The following is a 17,221-nucleotide window of genomic DNA, read 5'->3' as shown; positions in this document are numbered from 1 at the left end:
AATGTGCTATAGCTTGCTGCAGGTCGATCTTGCCGCTTTCGTGGTCGCTGGTTGTACGCCCTTCCAATGAGTCAGGCACTCAGATATTTAGAATAGAATCATCCAGGCCTATGAGTGGTCGTCTTCGCTGCACACCATGCGAAAGAGGCAACGAACGCGTGTGAAGTGACGATGCAGTCCAGCACTCTTTCTAAATTTAGACTGCACTCTTGCAGTGTTATACAGTCGGCCGATATCGGCCAATGGAGTAGGAGGTATTGTGAAGCGTCTCCCTCACGCTGCACGGCTATGCTACAGGAAATGCGAACATTGCGTGGCAACGTGAGGCTCTCATATTTCGAGGGAATGTACATCCTTGGAACAGTTCAAACGCAGTGTTCCTGGTCCGCTTGACTGTTTAAGACCTTCTTTGCAGCTACATATTCCATTACACGCGTGCGTATATGCTATCAAACTCATCTTCTGCAATCTTCATCACATCCTGTCCATATATGTTTCTCTGCACGTCCGCGTCTGCCCACTTATCCGGCACAGGGCCCTTCCCAGACTTCAATGCGGCGAATTGCTTGTCTCGTTGTTCCTTAGCTGCTCCGTCTCCCAGATGCAGAGCCCTTCCACTCGCTGCTGCAAGCTCAACAAGTTGATACGCCCGCTCCCTTCGCACTTCTTCATAGACCTTCAGTGCTTTGTTGATCGCTTGCGGTGTCACCTCAGGCAATTTTGACAGAACAACAGACAGGACAGCGCCATCCTCAATTGCTTGCGCGGCGCCTTGTGCCAGATGTGGTAGTGTTGGGTGGCACGCATCGCCGATTAATGCAGTCTGGTCTTGCACCCATGTCGGGAGTGGCTCGTGTACTCTCAGCTTCCACTCGCAGACTTCTCCATCTGGTACCATATCCAGCATGCGCTTCACTTTCGGGCAGAAATCGTCAAATACTCTCATCATTTCTGGTTTGCTGCCCTTCGTTGTGTATGTCGCACTCGGTGCAGCAGCAAAGTTCGTATCAGGCTGTACAGTGCTGAGGTTATAGATCTGGTTGCCGGATACAGGGTATGCAATAATATGTCGTTTCTCTCCGATCCACCTTGTCACGGCCTCGGAATCGATCAGCTCCAGCAATTCAGGGTCGTCTTTCATTTGCTCTCGGGTAAGCATAATGCGGTAAGCAGCTTGTCCAGTGTCAATGATCTTGGCATCGATTTTGTTTAATCGGAGCATCTGATCTCTGACCACCGACTTCACACCATCTGCTGCCAATAGCACATCACATTCCACTTCGAATGGCTGACCATCTCTCGGAGTTGCTAAAAATGAAGGCCTCGGACCCCAAGCCTTGATCTCGCTTGCCTGTGTTCGGAAGTGGAATCTGATTGCGGACTCCTTCTTGCAGCCTTCGTACATTGATCCTGCTAGTGACGAGCGGTGGCCGACCATGTGAGGATACTTGTACGTATCGCGGACGTACTCGAGGTCCACATGGCCAAGTTCGCTGTCTGTTGAGCCTTGTCTTATGCTGGTCTCCTTGAGGTCTACGGCTTCCTTTTCGATATCGGCCCAGACGCCTAGCCGGTCCAGAATTCGTGCCATGTTCGGTGCAAGCTGAATGCCAGCTCCCACGAATCCTAGGTTTGACGCTGTTTCGTAAACATCGATATTTTTGAAGCCTTTCTTCGCGCATGCTAGTGCTGTGGCAAGGCCGCCCATGCCTGAAGGCTGTCAGCTCAGGATTACCAAGTCCGGGTCGACAAGCATCGTACCTGCACCGAGGATCACGATGTGCATGTCGAGCACGTCTATTGGCGCCATTTTGGCTGTATATGGTCGCTGTGTATTGTATGTGGATAGTCAGCTGGATCAATGCAAAGTAGACGACTCAAAGAAACGGGTCGACATGGGGAAAGCTCTTATATGACTGCCGTGATGTCGAATATTCGGCAGTCAGCTCGACCGCTTGAGAGTTAACCCGGCAATCGGATTCGGCGCACATGAGGCGAGAGCTACGCTGCTTTCTGACATGGTGGAATCGAGCCGGGAGGTTTTCCAATGGCAACTAGTTACGAATTGGCCTGCTGGATGGGCGACATGTCAGCTCCGACAGCGCTCGGCCGACGGCGAAGCGTGCTTCGGTCTTTGAACTGTCCTCGCGGCTGCCCCACCAGGTTGACGAGCTGCGTGGAAGCTACGCGTCGAGGATGAAATACTGCTGCGGTGTCGGCAGACCACGTTACTCTCTGTCGCCGACATCAACATGTTGATCCAACGTCGAAGACGGCGTGGAACAGCAGCGTGCACTGGCAGCCAGTTTGCACAAATCCACTTCTTCCAACGCCTCCCGCTGATCGGATCGCAGCGGAAGCCGACTCCTTCCGACTCACAGCCGACGTCAGAGCAGCTCGTGCATAAACAGATCTACGGCGAGCGCGGAGGTGATGCAATGGGGAGGGCGCTTTTGTAGAAATGACCATCGTCCTCGAAAGGATAGTCGGATACAGGTAGGTGACAGACAACAATTTCCTTGACAGCAATGCTGTGCGTTCAGCGGCGGGCATTGGCCAGTCTGACTTCACCTACTGTCCGCTCCGGCACATTATCACTCAGCTCCAGGAAAGCTGCACAAGCCCGCCATCTCTCGACACAACAGCTGGACGAGCAGCGCGATGGCCGAGAAAGAGTCGTAATCTTGGGCTCGGGATGGGGCGGCTTCACGCTGTCGAGAGCATTGGATCCTCGGAAATACCAGATCGTTCTGGTGTCACCGCGCTCATATTTCGTCTTCACACCTCTACTGGCGGGGACCTCCGTGGGGACACTAGAATTCCGAACGACCATCGAACCGAATCGAGCTTTCCGAGCACGCAAATATGGTGCTGGCTTCTTCCAAGCCTGGGCAGATCAGGTCGATTTCAAGAACAAAACATTGTCTTTGGAAGAGGCTGTTGAGGACTCGGTCGCCTCAAAGGCATTGACGGAAAGCCGCTATGAGACAATGTCGGAAAAGCAGAGAGATCAGGTGAAAGCTGTTGAGAAAAAGAAGGGAGAGGTATTCGATCTTGCATACGATAAACTGGTCATCACCGTGGGGTGCTACGCTCAGACATTCAACACTCCAGGTGTGAAAGAGAATGCTTACTTCCTCAAGGATGTTGGGGACGCAAGGAGAATACGAAACCATCTCCTATCCTGCTTCGAGATGGCTGCGCTGCCCACAGTGAGCGAAGAGATGAAGCGCGTCTACCTGAACTTTGCGGTGGTCGGCGGAGGACCGACTGGTATCGAGTGGAGTGCCGAGTTGTACGACATGGTACACGAAGACATGAAGCGATTATACCCAGAGCTCATCAAATACGTCAACATCACGGTCTACGATGTCGCGGACAAGGTGCTGAGCATGTTCGACGAAACACTTGGGAAATACGCCATGAAGACTTTCTCACGGCAAGGAATAAGCATCAAGACAAGTCATCACATTGAAGAACTACGGCGAGGTTTGCCAAAAGAGATGCAAGCCTCATCCGGAGTCAAAGACGGCTCGTCGCTATACACATTGAAGATCAAGGAAGAAGGCGAGATTCCAGTCGGGATGTGCGTTTGGTCAACAGGGCTAATGAGTAAGTGTAGTCGCTAGAAGGCACCTCCAACTTGCGAAAGACCTGTCTTAGACATCTTTTTACCTCCTACTGACTACTTTTGGCAGTGAATCCCTTTGTCGAGCATGGTCTAAAAGACAAAGTGCAGAAGCACGAGCGCAACGGCGGCATCGTCACGAATGGCCGACTGCAAGCCAAAGATCCCAATGAACAACCGATCAAGGACGTGTACGCATTGGGAGATTGTGCCATTCTCGAGGGCACAGCATATCCGGCTACAGCTCAGGTAGCCTCACAAAAGGCTAATTGGCTAGCAAAACGTCTGAATAAGGGCGACATCGAGTCGCAGGAGTTCACTTACAGTAAGCGACACATGTACGAATGAGGATGATGTGGGCTAACACTTGACGCAGAAAACTTGGGTGTAATGGCCTATCTTGGATCACAAAAAGCCATTCTGGAGGGCAACGGAGCAAACATCTCAGGCCGCATCGCCTGGCTCATTTGGCGAGGTGCATATTTGACCAAAACTGTGAGCTGGCGAAACAAAATCCTGATCCCCATTTACTGGTCAATCAACTGGATCTTTGGTCGGGATATCAGCAGATTCTAGACATGTTCTACAGACTTCAAAATTACCACTCTGCTTCGTTTCCATGGCCATGCATTGTCCATCACCGGAGCCCGAGCGTTGCGGGATCCGATTCGACAAAATATGTACTCTAGCCTATGTTATACACTCCGACTGCCAACCTCGATCTCTGCACATCATCGCTAACAACATCACCTCCATTACATCTGTCGAAACAAATGGATCCGCTCCGCCACTTTCGCCATTCTCTTGGCCAAGTGTGGCAAATACCGCCCCACCAAGTCCCAATCTGCAAACGGCATGTCCTGCTCCAGATATCTCTCGTACGTCTCTGCGAGTCCCGGACAAGTAGACCTCAAGCCGGCCAACGCACCCTCGCACAGCCCTCGGCCCACCTCAAGAGAAGTCATGTCTCGACAGCCATCGAGCTGAATGATGGCTTGTCCAAGCGATGTCACCAATTTGATGAACTTCTCGATGGAACCTACCTCGCCGTTCCAGGGGATCTGAGTGATGGCGCTGCCATAGATGATCATGGCGTCTTGCAAGAAGGCGTCAATCATGAGGTATGCTTCAATGGAGGCTGATGGCTGCGATGCTTGGTCGTTTACTCCACCCGTACGAGCTCCCGGGAAGGCGCGGAATCGGATGATAGTATCTAAAGCTTCAATGCGCTCCGCTGCGCCTGTTATGGAGTTGAGGAGGTACAATTTGAATGGGGGTCCACCACTCGGGCGGGGGATTTCTTTGATCGTCACTGGGAGTTCGAAAGGTCCTGGTCCGTTCTCTGCTGGATCTTCGTCTTCTTGGTCTTCTTGGTCTTCTTGGTCTTCGTTCTCGCCATCTTCGTCCTCGCTATCTTCGTTCTCGCTGACTTCACTGTCACTTTCTCCACTGGCACTGTCTTCACTGTCACTCTCTTTGACGTAGTACACAGTAGGACAAGTGCAACATTTATTCGATCTCTCGAACCAGCGGAGAAGGCAGTCGCTGCAGTATACCACGCGACATCGACAGAACTGTGTTGTTACAGGGTTAATTGGAGGTTCCTGCTGGCAGATCATACACTCTCGGACTGCTGTGTGTAGTGGCACGAAGCCAGCAAATAGTTCGTCGCGTGTTGGCATGTTTGTGGTGCTGTCTGTCGTGATGGTCGTGCGTGGTCTTGAGAAGGATTGTGATAGCGATGTGTTGTTGCGATTCGGAGATCTTCTATCTTTGGGGGAAAGGTTGTGGTGAGAAAGAACATTTTTGCTTTGAGTCGCTGCTAAGATACCTTGAGTGCAAGCCAGGTGAACAGGCACGGAGTGAATACCATATCGACGTGTGAAGATCTCAAACTAATTCTCAAGTCAGGTGCGTACTCCTGCTCGTCACTCTTACTGATGATGGTGATGGCAGTGTCGTTCTTTCCTTGGAAGTAGTCTGGTTCCTCTTGCGAAGCACGGGCAGCAAGTACAAACGCTACTGCCTTGGAATACCGACGTGCGGCAGCTACAGGTCTGTCTCTTGGGAGATGAATCTCAGACACTGAGGCGTCGAGCAATTCAGACAGGGGCTATACTCCAAACCATGATCGCTCTTTGTTTCCTCCTGAATATATTGTCAGGGCACTCTTTTTACGCTTTCGTTCTTCGATCGTTCACGTCTACAAGACCTACAACAATCAATGCATTGGTATGCACCATTCAATTTTTATACGCACGATTACACAAGTCTTTGCGGCGCTATACACTATGAGAAACATATTGGGCGACACTTCTCGACTTTTGGGCACTCCACGTGTCTGTTCACTCCCTGCATCGAGTTACTTTCACTCAAAGAGCTAGACGTACTGATACGATATGGACGTTGTCTATTGGCTTCAAAGCCTTTGTCTACTGGCCGAATCACTACACCGAAGGAAACTGCCAAAACCAGGACAATGTCTTTGTCTTTGCATCTTCCTCCCTCGAGTATAAGAGTAGCACCAGATCACCATCTCGATCCAGGTTTCTCTTCAAACCCAAACACAGAGAAGAACCAAGTACAAGATGCCTACACGAGACGAGTTCCTTGCAAGCCCTGGCCTGGTGCCACAAATTACGGAAGCAGGCACCATCTGTGCAATCTGCTACGACGAAGCTACCAACCCGGTGTTGACGAGCGGCTGCGAATGTCGCGTTCTGTACTGCCGGAAGTGTGTCCTGAGCTGGTTCGAATATGGCTCGAATTGTCCGACCTGTCGTGTGGCCTACATGAGTGAAAATGATCCCAACAATGTTGAGGGACCGCTTGCGCCCCCAACCTTTGGAATTAACGCTACGGTCCGAAGATTCGCCCCAAATGGCGAGGGAGATGAAGTAATATATCTGCTTGACCTCGACGAGATGGGAGACATGGACACTCCAGAGGATGAGCAGGCCGAACTGCAACACATCCACGACTTTCGTTTCTTTGACGACGAGTACGACTCCACGGACGAGAGCATGACAAGACAGGCTTGGATCGATGCGTACCTTTTGATCGATTTCCTCCTAGCTGCCGCCAACACTTTCTACGAGGAACAGCTGGCAGACGCCCTGGAAGGCTCACAAGGAGCAGATGAGAACGACTTCTTCCTCCTGGTTCGAACGGTTGGCCAGATGATCCTGGATTTCCACGAGCAGGGCATGACATTCGAAGAATGCCATCAACTGCTCTTGCAAGAAGTGCTGGATGACTTGAGACACGAATCCCCCGTGTTCCAGGAATTGTACAACGTCATCGAGGCACAGGGGAGGATGCTTGATCCAAATCCTCTGCAGAGATACGTGCTTTACATCGTGGAGCAGGTAGCAATAGCAGCAGAGCGCGTCTACCACTTCGTTGACAATGAAAGCGACGACGAACACGATAGAGACAGCCATCAGGACCAGAGCATGGAAGATGCTCCATCGCTGGAAGGTGACTATCCGCCACCGTATCTCACCTTTGGCCTTCCAGTCACTGTCGAGGAGACCGTAATAGACCATTTCGAGGAATGTCGACATGTCTATCTTCTGAACTCCGCGACGAGGGACCCAGAAAACGATATCGTAAGAGCAAGGGACCTCAGCGAAATTCGAGATTACGACGAAGAAGAGGATGACGAACGCGACGGCCACACACGCCTCTCTCCTCCTGTCATAGTCGAGAGATTAGCTTTGTTCGACGCGCCTCCCTTGATCGACGCACTCCTGGTCCACGCCAACACCTTCCACAGAGAGGTTTTCGACTGGGCAAGCAGAGACGGTCAGGAGGAGGTTCACGCCAACACATCTCTCAGAGAGCGATTCGACTGGTTCGGCAGACAAATCCACAAGGAGTTCCACGCCGTGGTACAGTCTCTTGGAAGAGTGGTTATATCACTCGATAGCCGCAATGCGATGACCCCAGATGAAGCGCGCCACGAACTCATCGATCGCGCTGTCAACGAGCTGAAAGATGTCTCGCCGATATTCAGGGAGATGTATCAAGCTCATCAGGAGCAAAGGCAGCTGGAAACCCCTAGTATCGTGCAGCGGTACATGCTCGATGTTATCGAGCACATGGTTGAACAGGCGAAACGCGTCTATTTGTACAGCCAATACCTAGACCAGGAAGCCGACTGGTGGAACTAGGCGTATCGTCAGGGGCTAATGGTGGCTGCATCCCTTCATCACTAGCTGATATAGATTTCGAACGCTTCCAAAATCAAAAGCATAACCTTCCGATCTTTTTTTCCCAATGCTTCTAGCCATTAGGACTTCGAGGCGTTCATCGCGTAATAGCACCCTAGTGTTCTTGTCTGTCCTGAGGAGGAATGTGCTATTCGTCTTTGAACCGAGTAGATGAAAACGTGCTTGGTAGAACGTCGCACTCCAGATAGCGATTTGCTTGGAGATTCATTACAGTGGGCTGACGTGCATTGGACATTCTCAATGGAAGAATTTGGCAGAATGAGAAAAGTAAAATTCAAAATAGCAAAACGTCGTGGGGTATCATGGCATCATTGCAGATATCTATCGACGGTGCTTCCTACAATATGCAGGACCTCGCCGCCTCGAGCCTCTCCTTCTTCGTGCGCTGGAAATGTCTAATCATTATGGAATCACAACGCCAGTTCGCTCCTCTGCTGCTCGAAGTATCGGGACGAGGACCCGCCACTCCCTTTCATTTCCCTAGGGCTGCTACTAAGACTGATGCCAGGACGCCCACTGAGACGACGCGATCTCCATCCATCTCATGTATTCCACCGAGGACGCATGACGCGGTTCATCCTCGATGGAAGACTCGTCCTCACCATCGTCTTCATATTCTTCGTCTTCATCGTACAAGCGAGTGTAGCCGGGGTCGTAATCCTCATCGGAACTGTCATCGTCCTCGCTGTCTTCACTATCCTCAGTTCCTGGGATGGTGAAGTGCTGGACGATGCAGGTCGGACACTTGCCACTGCCTGATCGGAACCATTCAAGAATACACTCGCGGCAGTATACAACACGACATTCGCAGCCGCTTGTCATTACAGGTTCGACAGCGGTCTCATGGCAGATCATGCACTGCGACTCACCGTCTTGCGGCACCAGGCCGGGGTTAGCAAGGAATTCGTCACGCGTTGGCATGCTGCTTTCTGTCTCAGTAGGATTGGGTGTGATAGAAGCAGGGGATGCAGATGGAGATGGGCTGTGAACTTATATCTCGCATACCCTTGAGCAAGAAGACATAGAGACAAAGGCATTGTTCGTTTCTCTTTGTGCAGGAACAATAAACAACGTGAATGTTGAATCAGTGCGTGAAAGTCTTGTAAGACAAAGTGATTGGATCTGAAAGAAGAGGCAATATGGAGAGCCACCATGGAACCTGGTCCTATGTCGTAATTGATTTTTCGGCTTTCTATCGTACATACCGAACGTACCTCATTCTCGGATCTCTTCTAAATCGTGGCTGTGGCGGCGTCTCCGTCCAGTACCTGAAACAGTAAACGAGTATGCAATAGAGCTGCATCAGCATCATCACCGCGTTCCAGAGTGCCTCGAGAAATTGCCAAAACGTCAGCTCGTTCTCATTTGCCATTTCGTAGTACCGGAAATCACAAATCAAGCATTTATTCGAAGATTCGAACCATGATAGAATGCACTCGCGGCAGCACACAACGCGACAACTGCACCCGCTTGTGGTTACGGGTTCGACAGCAGTATCATAGCAGATCATGCAGTCGTGTTCTCCGTCTTGTGGCACCAGGCCAGGGTTTGCAAGGAATTGGTCTCGTGTTGGCATAGTGAGGCTGCTTTTTCTGTGTTGGTAGGCTTGGAGTTTCTGAAGACGGGTTTCGAATGGCCGTTCGCTGTAGATCTTATAGATCGCACGCATCGTGGAAGGAGCTGTAGAGACAAAGGCATAGTTGCTTGCAACCTTTGTCCGACATTAGTAGAACGCAGATAATGTAAATGTTGCTCGTTGTGGTAGATGTTAGTGCCGACTAGAAGGTGGCCGACAAAGTCTTTTGGCAAGCCTCGAGTCGTGGTGGCGTCACTGCCAGGAGATGACGAACAGGAAAAGGAGGACAGAGAACAGGATCATGAGCTGGAGGGCGTTGCATGTGAATTTGGCCTCGACCTCGAAGAGGTAGCTCTCACGATATCCCTGGTTCTCGTCTTCATGTTCGTTGTAGATGTACTCCTCCTCATCGTGATCGGGCTTCAAGTAGTATAGCCTCGTGGAACAAGTCGCGCACTTATTGCTCGACTTGAACCATGCCATAATACACTCTCGGCAGTATTGTACACGACACTCACAAGAGCTCGTAGTAACAGGGTTGATCAATTCTTCGTGACAAATCATGCAGTCTCTGTTGACAGTATGCTGTTGTGGCACCAGGCCAGGGTTTGAGAGGAACTCGTCTTGGGTTTGCATGCTGAACTGTGATTCTCGGGTGTTTCTTGGGGACCTTTGATTTTGATGGGAGGATCTGCATCGAGATGGGAGTCAAGTGCAACTCCTAAGCTCGAGGCGGAGATGCAGAGTCAAAGCCATCGTCTCATCACTGGCCGTCGTTCACTTAAACACGCGGCGTAGAACGGACACCACGTGAATGTCGTATATGCCCGTGATCAGCTCACGAGGAAAGTGGTTCGAGGCCAGAGATTTCTGGGGTAGTTCTTGGAAGATGGCACCGCCATACATGGCGGCAGATATTTGTTGAAGCGTCGTATGAGCCAAAGTCCATTTGATAGTGGAGACTCGTGAGCCGCTTTGCATCACCTTGCACGCCCAGTTGCATTCGCGCGAGAGACCATCCTTACGTTCTGTAAAATTGTCAAAGAGGGCAGGGGCCAGGATAGATAAAGCGTCATAATTGTCTACTAGATAGAAAAGTAATCTGGATCCATTTTAGAGCTTACTCCTCGTTTCACCCAAGTATCCCTGCTGTGCCTTCAGTATATCAACACATTCGGACACCATTTCCTCCAAAATCTCCTTCGCAGGCTGAATCTTTTCGATAGCACCAGCGACCTGACCCATTAAATGCGGAATATCAATCTTGTCTTGCTGGTCGTCTGGCAAATTCTCCATATCGTGCGCGAGAGGCACAATTCCTTGATCGCACAGCCTCTTCACTTCCTCAGGCCTGTCGACTTCCCAGGACTTGATGTAGTCGTTCATTCGCACTCGCAGGGGTCGGCCGGAAACGACAAGTGTTCTGAGAGTATCCTCAAACTGTGCTGTGACGACTGCCTCCTTGTGCTGTTGACTGCATCCTGCCTCCTCGCTGGCAACGAATCTTGTGCCGACCCATGCACCGACTGCTCCGTATGACAGACTTGCAGCCAGTGATCGACCGTTGTAGATGCCACCTGCGGCGACAACCATTGCTGGTTTGCCAGTCAATGGGCTCTTGTACTGCCTCGCCACATCCACGACGCTAGGAATCAGGATGCTCGTAGCAATGTCTCCTGTGTGGCCTCCTCCTTCTCCTCCCTGTGCGCATACTATATCGACGCCGGCCTTCAGGGCCTTGTGTGCATGCTTTGGGTGTCCAACCATGTTCATAACCAAGATGTTTGCCTCGTGTAGTCGCTTGATGACATGAGCGGGTGGCACACCAACAGCGCTGACGAATAGGCTGGCACCCTCCTCGATAACGACAGAGATGAGCTCGTCCAGCTGTCCATGTGTGTAATCGTGGTTTGTCTTTCGTGCTGAGCCACCGACTTGTGGGAGAGCGAGATCCACGCCAAATGGGAGCTTCTTATCGTTCAAATTGGCCTTGATCTCGTGGATGATCTCTCGCATAGCTTTCGGCGTGTATCCCAAACCACCAATGACTCCCAGACCTCCTGCATTAGACACTGCGGCTGCCAATGGACCAGATGAGGTTCGAGCCATTCCGGCTAAGATGACAGGATACTCGATGCCGAGCAGTTCGCATAGTGGTGTCTTGAGGACGGGGCGAGGCTTGCCGCCTGAGGTCGAAGCGGAGATGTTCATGTTGGCTGTTGTATTGGATTATCTCAAGGTGGTTTGTCGAAAGACAGAGCCAAGTGGCAATGGTGTTGTATAGAAGAATGCATCGCGACAACTGCAGGACGAGTCAAGTGCTCTTCCTTTCCTATTCGGCTGTGATAGCTCAAAGAACCGAGACCAGCAACTTTCCCCACAGCCGAGGCTCCGCGTGCAGGGTTAGCGTGCTTTCCCGGCAAGGTGATATCCTTGGCATGTGCTGACTTCACGTGAAGAGTGGCGACTCGCAGTTACAAAAGTCGTGAAATGGAAACACGTGCAAGGGAGTAGCGAAGTTAAGTTTGAATGTGCTTGATGCATTGTAAATCTTTTTGAACACTGAGGTATGGATATCATAAAAATCGTAAAATCTGTACAAACATTTCGTTCTGTATCTTAAACCTTGACCTCAACGTACTCATCTGCAGGGAGCTTCTCGTCCACAACAGCAGCCATGTGCTCATCAGTGTTGACGATGGTGCTCTTGAACTTCCTCGCGGAGACGCGCATCTCGAAGAGAACATCGAGTTCACCATATGTGCGTCCCTTGGGCTCTGGAAGACGGAAGTAAGACCAGATGAGCATCATAGCTCCAGTGCCTGCCCAGAAGAAGGCGGAGAAAGGTCCCCAGTTCCATGCACCAGGGTTGAGTTGTCTTGTGGTGAGGATGTTGTTGATGAGGCCGCCGATTTGGTAGGCAGTACGGGCCAATACCACAGTCTTTTGGCGAAGACGGGTGGAAGGCATCTCAGCGACCAAAGCATAGCAGATTGGTCCGACGCTGCAGTTATAGGTGAAGGTGAACAGCAGGAGCATAGAGCCGATAGCCCACTGTGCTGCGCTGTTGGTGTCGCTTGCAATGCCGCAAAAGCCGATGATGAGAAGGAGTCCGAAGAGCAGAGCCTGGCCGATCACGTATAGGCTACGACGTCCGAAGTGTGGCATCAAAAACCAAGCGACGAAAACTCCAATGGCGCCCAGGGCATACTGGCACAGCGAGAGCGTGAAAGCGTGGCTGACGTCGAGACCGGCCTGGCGGTAGAAGTACGTCGAGTATCCCATGAACGTAGAACCGCAGACAGTCTGAACAAGCCATACTCCGCATGCGATTTCAGTTCGTCGAAGGTTGGTACCCTTGAAACAGTCCAGGTATGAAGTGCCTGCGCTGACGGCCACCTCGAAGTCATTAACCTGTTTAATAGAGGCGACAGTATGGTCGGGATTGAAGTCCGGAGTGTTGCGGGAGGTGAGGCGGATCAGGGAGGCCTTGGCCTCGTCGTATCGATCCTTGCGAACGAGCCACCAGGGCGACTCGGGAGCAAGATAGATGCCGATGATGAGAGGCACCGGCCAGACCCACTGCAGAGCGTAAGGAATGCGATATGCCCATTCGTCTGTGCGCTCTGCAACAGCCTTGAGAACTCCAGATCCAATGAACTGGCCAATAACCCAGCAAAGGTTGACGTATGTTGTCAGGTAGGGGCGCAGACCGGTAGGACAGACCTCACCGGCGTAGGTGGTAGTGAGAGTCTGGAAGACACCCCACGGCACTCCCATAAAGACAAGGCCGACCAAGAGTTGTGGTAGGCTCTGAACGAAGAAAACGATGAAAATCAGAAGCGCCGTCAGGATGAGCGCGCCGATCATGGTCTTCCTGTATCCGTAGCGGTCGGCAAGGATACCATTGAGTCCGAGACCCAAAATCTCACCGACCAAGGCACCATTGGTGAGACCAGCTTGCCAAGCGGAGGTGATCTCCCAAGAACCGTCGGCAAGTTGTTCACCGAAGGCGCGCTGGAATTGAGGGACAGCGAGAAGACCGTTGATGAGAGTCTTGTCGAAGCCCTCCATAATGATGGCCGTGGAGAGGAGGACCGACCATGCTGCTGCCTTGGGGTAGAGTTTCAAGGACTCGATGAGACCTCTTGAGCGTTCAGCTTCGTTGGCCGCTGCTGCTTCAGCTTGGCCGCCGACGATTGACGCGGTGATGGAGACCTGAATAGAGTCATTAGAGAATGTTTTTGCTACGAGAGACAGGAAGAACATACCCTTCGCTCGACATCACCCTTCTGCTCAACCACCTTCTCCGAGAAGGTCGCCATTGTGTCCGATACCAGGAAGGTGTGTTGCTCTGGTAATGTAGGCTAGACACTCAATGCAAGTCCTGGTATTCTGCTCTGATACTAGCAGGCTCAAGTGAAGAAGTGGAGTTGATGATGCTGATGAAACTGTCTCTGAGCTAGTCGTCTAGTCCACCTTATATCCTGGGGTCATCTTAGTGCTGGAGACTCCAGATACCAGCGGTTTGGGCGTTCTCGGGGAAGCTCTTCGTGAGTGGGGAGAGCAGGGCCGTTTCGGTCAACGCCTCATCGACTGATGAATCTACAAGCGAGAAGGCTTGGTAGTGCCGCACGAGATGTCCATGCGTGCCATAGCCCAAACACAAAGTTCCGCTTGTCGTTTGGGTGCCCAGAGGGAGAAACGGGAGAGAGGCGAGAGGTGTGCCGCAGAATTGGGTTTGACGTCGTTGGGTGGCGTTTCTTGGTGGCCGTCACTGGTTAGAACTAGTCGTATATGCGGGGTCCAATCTTGGTAGAAGTGTGCCCCACGTGACCCACAACCCCGCGTAAACCTATAGTTTCAGCGTTTCTTAACATATTCAATTATTAATTATACTACTATTATAGATACTATACTATAGGTACTAGACTAGCTTAGTAAATAAGATAAGCCGAATATTTCTATAGCTTTAAGAAAGTTTAAAGTAGACTATAGTACTCTTAGTAACTACTAGAATAGTAAGACTAGTAGTAGAGTAAATAAAGCTAAATTATAATATATTCTTAACTACTCTTAAGAGATATCTCTTATTATATATATTAATAAATATACCTACTATAGAATACTTCTAATTCTATTAATAGTTCTTAATTTTATATACGAGATTAGTAGTTATAGGCCTAGAAATAACTAGATACTAAGATTCGTAAAGAGATAGTCTAATTAGATTACTTCTAAGTATTTTATACTAATCGAGTATTTATACTTTAAAGCTAATTCTAAGTAGTTATTTAATTAGTACTTTAAGCTTCTAAAGGCTAAGGTTGCTTAATATAAGATTAAGCCTAAGAATATATATAATATAGATAAGAAAGAGTTTATAATTAGCTTTATTAATAAAATAAAGTATATTTATATAAGAGTAGAATATAGTAATATATTAAGCGCCTCTAGACTCTCTATCTAGAGATATTAAGAATAATTCTTGCCTTCTTAGTTTATATACGTTCTGCGTACTTTTGTCCTACGCTAAGTATAAGTAGTACTAGCCGTTCTGCCTTAACGTCTAATAAGCTACGCCTCTCGAGCTATATACTCCTAGCTCTTATAACTATCTCCTCTCTCTAATAGAGCTACCTTAGCTTATAGAGGAGGCTATATATTTCCGTCGTCTTAGTATAGTATCTAGTACGTTCGTACTACTTCTTATATACGTAAATATTAAGTCGAGCCTTAGTTCGTAGCTAGTTACTATATAGTAACTCTCCGTAGTAACGGGCTTATTAATAGTATATACTATCGGCGCTCGCGCTATAAGGCGCTAGTATACTATAAATTCGTCGTATACCCTTCGTATATTTTCTCTATTAACTATCTATATTTAGTAAGCTCTTCGTATCCAACTCGTACTATATACTTAACTATCTAGTACTACTCTCGTACGCGACCTATAAGTAATATACCTCTAAGAAGAGCTACTACTACTCCCGCTACCTCGGCCGCTAACTATCTCTCTTATATAGTAGACGATCTACCGAAGGCAGAGGACGACGACTACTAGTACTACCTCCTATACCTCGTAGACTATAAGTCGTATAGTTTGTATACGTATCGTATACTTCGAGTCTACTAACTCCTTATACCTCGCTATCGAGCCGCGCTATAATAGCGATATAAAGCTCGGCTAGTAGCTAAACTATATTCGCTATAGTAAGTCTAACTATAAGTATATCCGTATTACTAATCCCGACCTTATAAAGTAGGCGTAGCGTACGCGCTACTACCGCCGCCTACTACGTATAAGTAGGCGCGCCGTACGTAGCTAGTAGCTCTACTACTACCTCGATAATATAGGCGAGGCTATTACTACTACTCTTAAGCACCTATAGAGTAACTCGAGCAAGTCCGCTAGTATCTTCTCTATACCGAAGAAAGCTAGCGAGGTGCTAGCTACTAGTATACTCTTCGCTAACGAGCTCGTAGCGACGAGTATAGGCCTCGCTATCTAGCGTAGTATATTCGAGCTAGAGTACGAAGTATATCTTATATCCTACTAGTCGCTTACTCCTCTCGTATAGTACTAATTTATATAATAGAAGCTCTGCCTACTTAGCGCCTCTAGCGAGGCTCTAGACCTCGCCGTTACCTTACCTACTCCGGCTAGTCTACTTAGGACGAGGGCGAGCTCTCTAAGCTCGAGGAGAATAAGAAGAAGAAGAGTAAAAAGGAGAACAATAAGGCTATAGACGTAAGCGTAGGTAGCGAGTAGCCTATAGGCCTCGCGCTCTTCTTCTACTAGGCCCTTATAGTACTCTTACGTCTCGCCGGCTCTAGGCTATATACTTCTATTACGCGTAGTATACGCTATACCTATAAGTACTATAAATAAATATCTTCTCTTTTCTTATAACGTCTTAGTTTTCTAAGTTCTCGTATCTTAGCGGTTCTCGTATCTTAGCGATACTTAGCGTTTAGAATTCTTAGAATTTTCTACTATTCTACTAACTACTAGTATTACTATTTCTTCCGCGGTTTCGCCTTACGTATAGGCTACTTAGTTTCGCGTTACGCCTCGAATACGTTAAGTACCTCGTAATCTCTAATATATTCTACTAGCTCCTAGGTATTATATTCCTCTAGCTACCTATACTATCGAACTAGGTACTTCTTTATACCTTTCTCTATACGGCTTTCTAGTATCCTCTCGACTTCCTATTTGCTTTACTCGTCTATAAGTAGTAGGCTAGTATCCTACGTATCGCCGCTTTACTAGAGTTCTAAAAGAGATATATAGAAGATATTATAAATCCGCGAGCCGGTTAGTAGAGCTAGGCGGTACGCCTGCTTCCCGACTACGTTAATAACCTTAAATAGTCTAGCGAATTTGTCCGCTAGCTTCTTCGATAGTACCTTTAACTAGAGGTTCTTTATAGATAATAGGACTAAGTTACTAATCTTAAATTCTATCGGCTAGTACTTCTAATTAAAGTACTTAGCCTAAGATTCGCTTGCTTATTACTAGCGCTTAGTTAGCTCTTTATAGTTCCGCTTTAACCTCTCTATAGTATCCTTTACTACTAGTACCTCTCCCCGAAGAAGCGTATCCTAAGCTTCGCTTATATCCCTCTTATATATTTCTATAGAAAGGTCTAGATTAAACCTATATACTACTCGAAATAGCGATATCTCGAGCGTAGTATTCGCGCTATTATTATATACGAATTCTACTAACGATAGGATAGACGCCTAGTCGTCCTATCGCTTACTATAATAGATACG

The 17,221-nt window shown here is 49.0% G+C and overlaps 8 protein-coding genes across 8 annotated transcripts; 2 read left to right on the top strand and 6 right to left on the bottom strand.

Annotated features, from left to right (window-relative positions):
* Window positions 1-427: 427 nt before the first annotated feature.
* Window positions 428-1,810, bottom strand: RHO25_012817 (uncharacterized protein; the record flags this gene model as incomplete). The annotated part of the gene is made up of 2 exons (XM_023604112.2): window positions 428-1,710; window positions 1,762-1,810. 2 exons carry the CDS (start codon window positions 1,808-1,810, stop codon window positions 428-430), a joined length of 1,332 nt encoding a protein of 443 aa, XP_023450171.1.
* Window positions 1,811-2,528: 718 nt separating this feature from the next.
* RHO25_012816 (uncharacterized protein) lies at window positions 2,529-4,204 on the top strand (the record flags this gene model as incomplete). Its single annotated transcript, XM_023604111.2, has 3 exons — window positions 2,529-3,612; window positions 3,699-3,953; window positions 4,005-4,204. 3 exons carry the CDS (start codon window positions 2,529-2,531, stop codon window positions 4,202-4,204), a joined length of 1,539 nt encoding a protein of 512 aa, XP_023450172.1.
* Window positions 4,205-4,383: 179 nt separating this feature from the next.
* Window positions 4,384-5,310, bottom strand: RHO25_012815 (uncharacterized protein; the record flags this gene model as incomplete). Its single annotated transcript, XM_023604110.1, has 1 exon — window positions 4,384-5,310. One exon carries the CDS (start codon window positions 5,308-5,310, stop codon window positions 4,384-4,386), a length of 927 nt encoding a protein of 308 aa, XP_023450165.1.
* A 906-nt stretch (window positions 5,311-6,216) lies between these two features.
* On the top strand, window positions 6,217-7,803 carry RHO25_012814 (uncharacterized protein; the record flags this gene model as incomplete). The annotated part of the gene is made up of 1 exon (XM_023604109.1): window positions 6,217-7,803. One exon carries the CDS (start codon window positions 6,217-6,219, stop codon window positions 7,801-7,803), a length of 1,587 nt encoding a protein of 528 aa, XP_023450166.1.
* Window positions 7,804-8,355: 552 nt separating this feature from the next.
* Window positions 8,356-8,784, bottom strand: RHO25_012813 (uncharacterized protein; the record flags this gene model as incomplete). Its single annotated transcript, XM_065603594.1, has 1 exon — window positions 8,356-8,784. One exon carries the CDS (start codon window positions 8,782-8,784, stop codon window positions 8,356-8,358), a length of 429 nt encoding a protein of 142 aa, XP_065459666.1.
* A 907-nt stretch (window positions 8,785-9,691) lies between these two features.
* Window positions 9,692-10,075, bottom strand: RHO25_012812 (uncharacterized protein; the record flags this gene model as incomplete). Its single annotated transcript, XM_065603593.1, has 1 exon — window positions 9,692-10,075. The coding sequence occupies one exon, from the start codon at window positions 10,073-10,075 to the stop codon at window positions 9,692-9,694; it is 384 nt and encodes a 127-aa protein (XP_065459665.1).
* Window positions 10,076-10,216: 141 nt separating this feature from the next.
* Window positions 10,217-11,650, bottom strand: RHO25_012811 (uncharacterized protein; the record flags this gene model as incomplete). Its single annotated transcript, XM_023604108.1, has 2 exons — window positions 10,217-10,521; window positions 10,564-11,650. 2 exons carry the CDS (start codon window positions 11,648-11,650, stop codon window positions 10,217-10,219), a joined length of 1,392 nt encoding a protein of 463 aa, XP_023450167.1.
* A 408-nt stretch (window positions 11,651-12,058) lies between these two features.
* RHO25_012810 (uncharacterized protein) lies at window positions 12,059-13,764 on the bottom strand (the record flags this gene model as incomplete). Its single annotated transcript, XM_023604107.1, has 2 exons — window positions 12,059-13,657; window positions 13,711-13,764. The coding sequence occupies 2 exons, from the start codon at window positions 13,762-13,764 to the stop codon at window positions 12,059-12,061; spliced, it is 1,653 nt and encodes a 550-aa protein (XP_023450168.1).
* Window positions 13,765-17,221: the final 3,457 nt, after the last annotated feature.

The sequence above is a fragment of the Cercospora beticola genome, chromosome 9 (assembly GCF_033473495.1).
Source record: "Cercospora beticola chromosome 9, complete sequence".
NCBI lineage: Eukaryota > Fungi > Ascomycota > Dothideomycetes > Mycosphaerellales > Mycosphaerellaceae > Cercospora > Cercospora beticola.
Note: the sequence above shows the minus strand (reverse complement) of the source record. Positions and strands in the feature narration are given on the sequence as shown.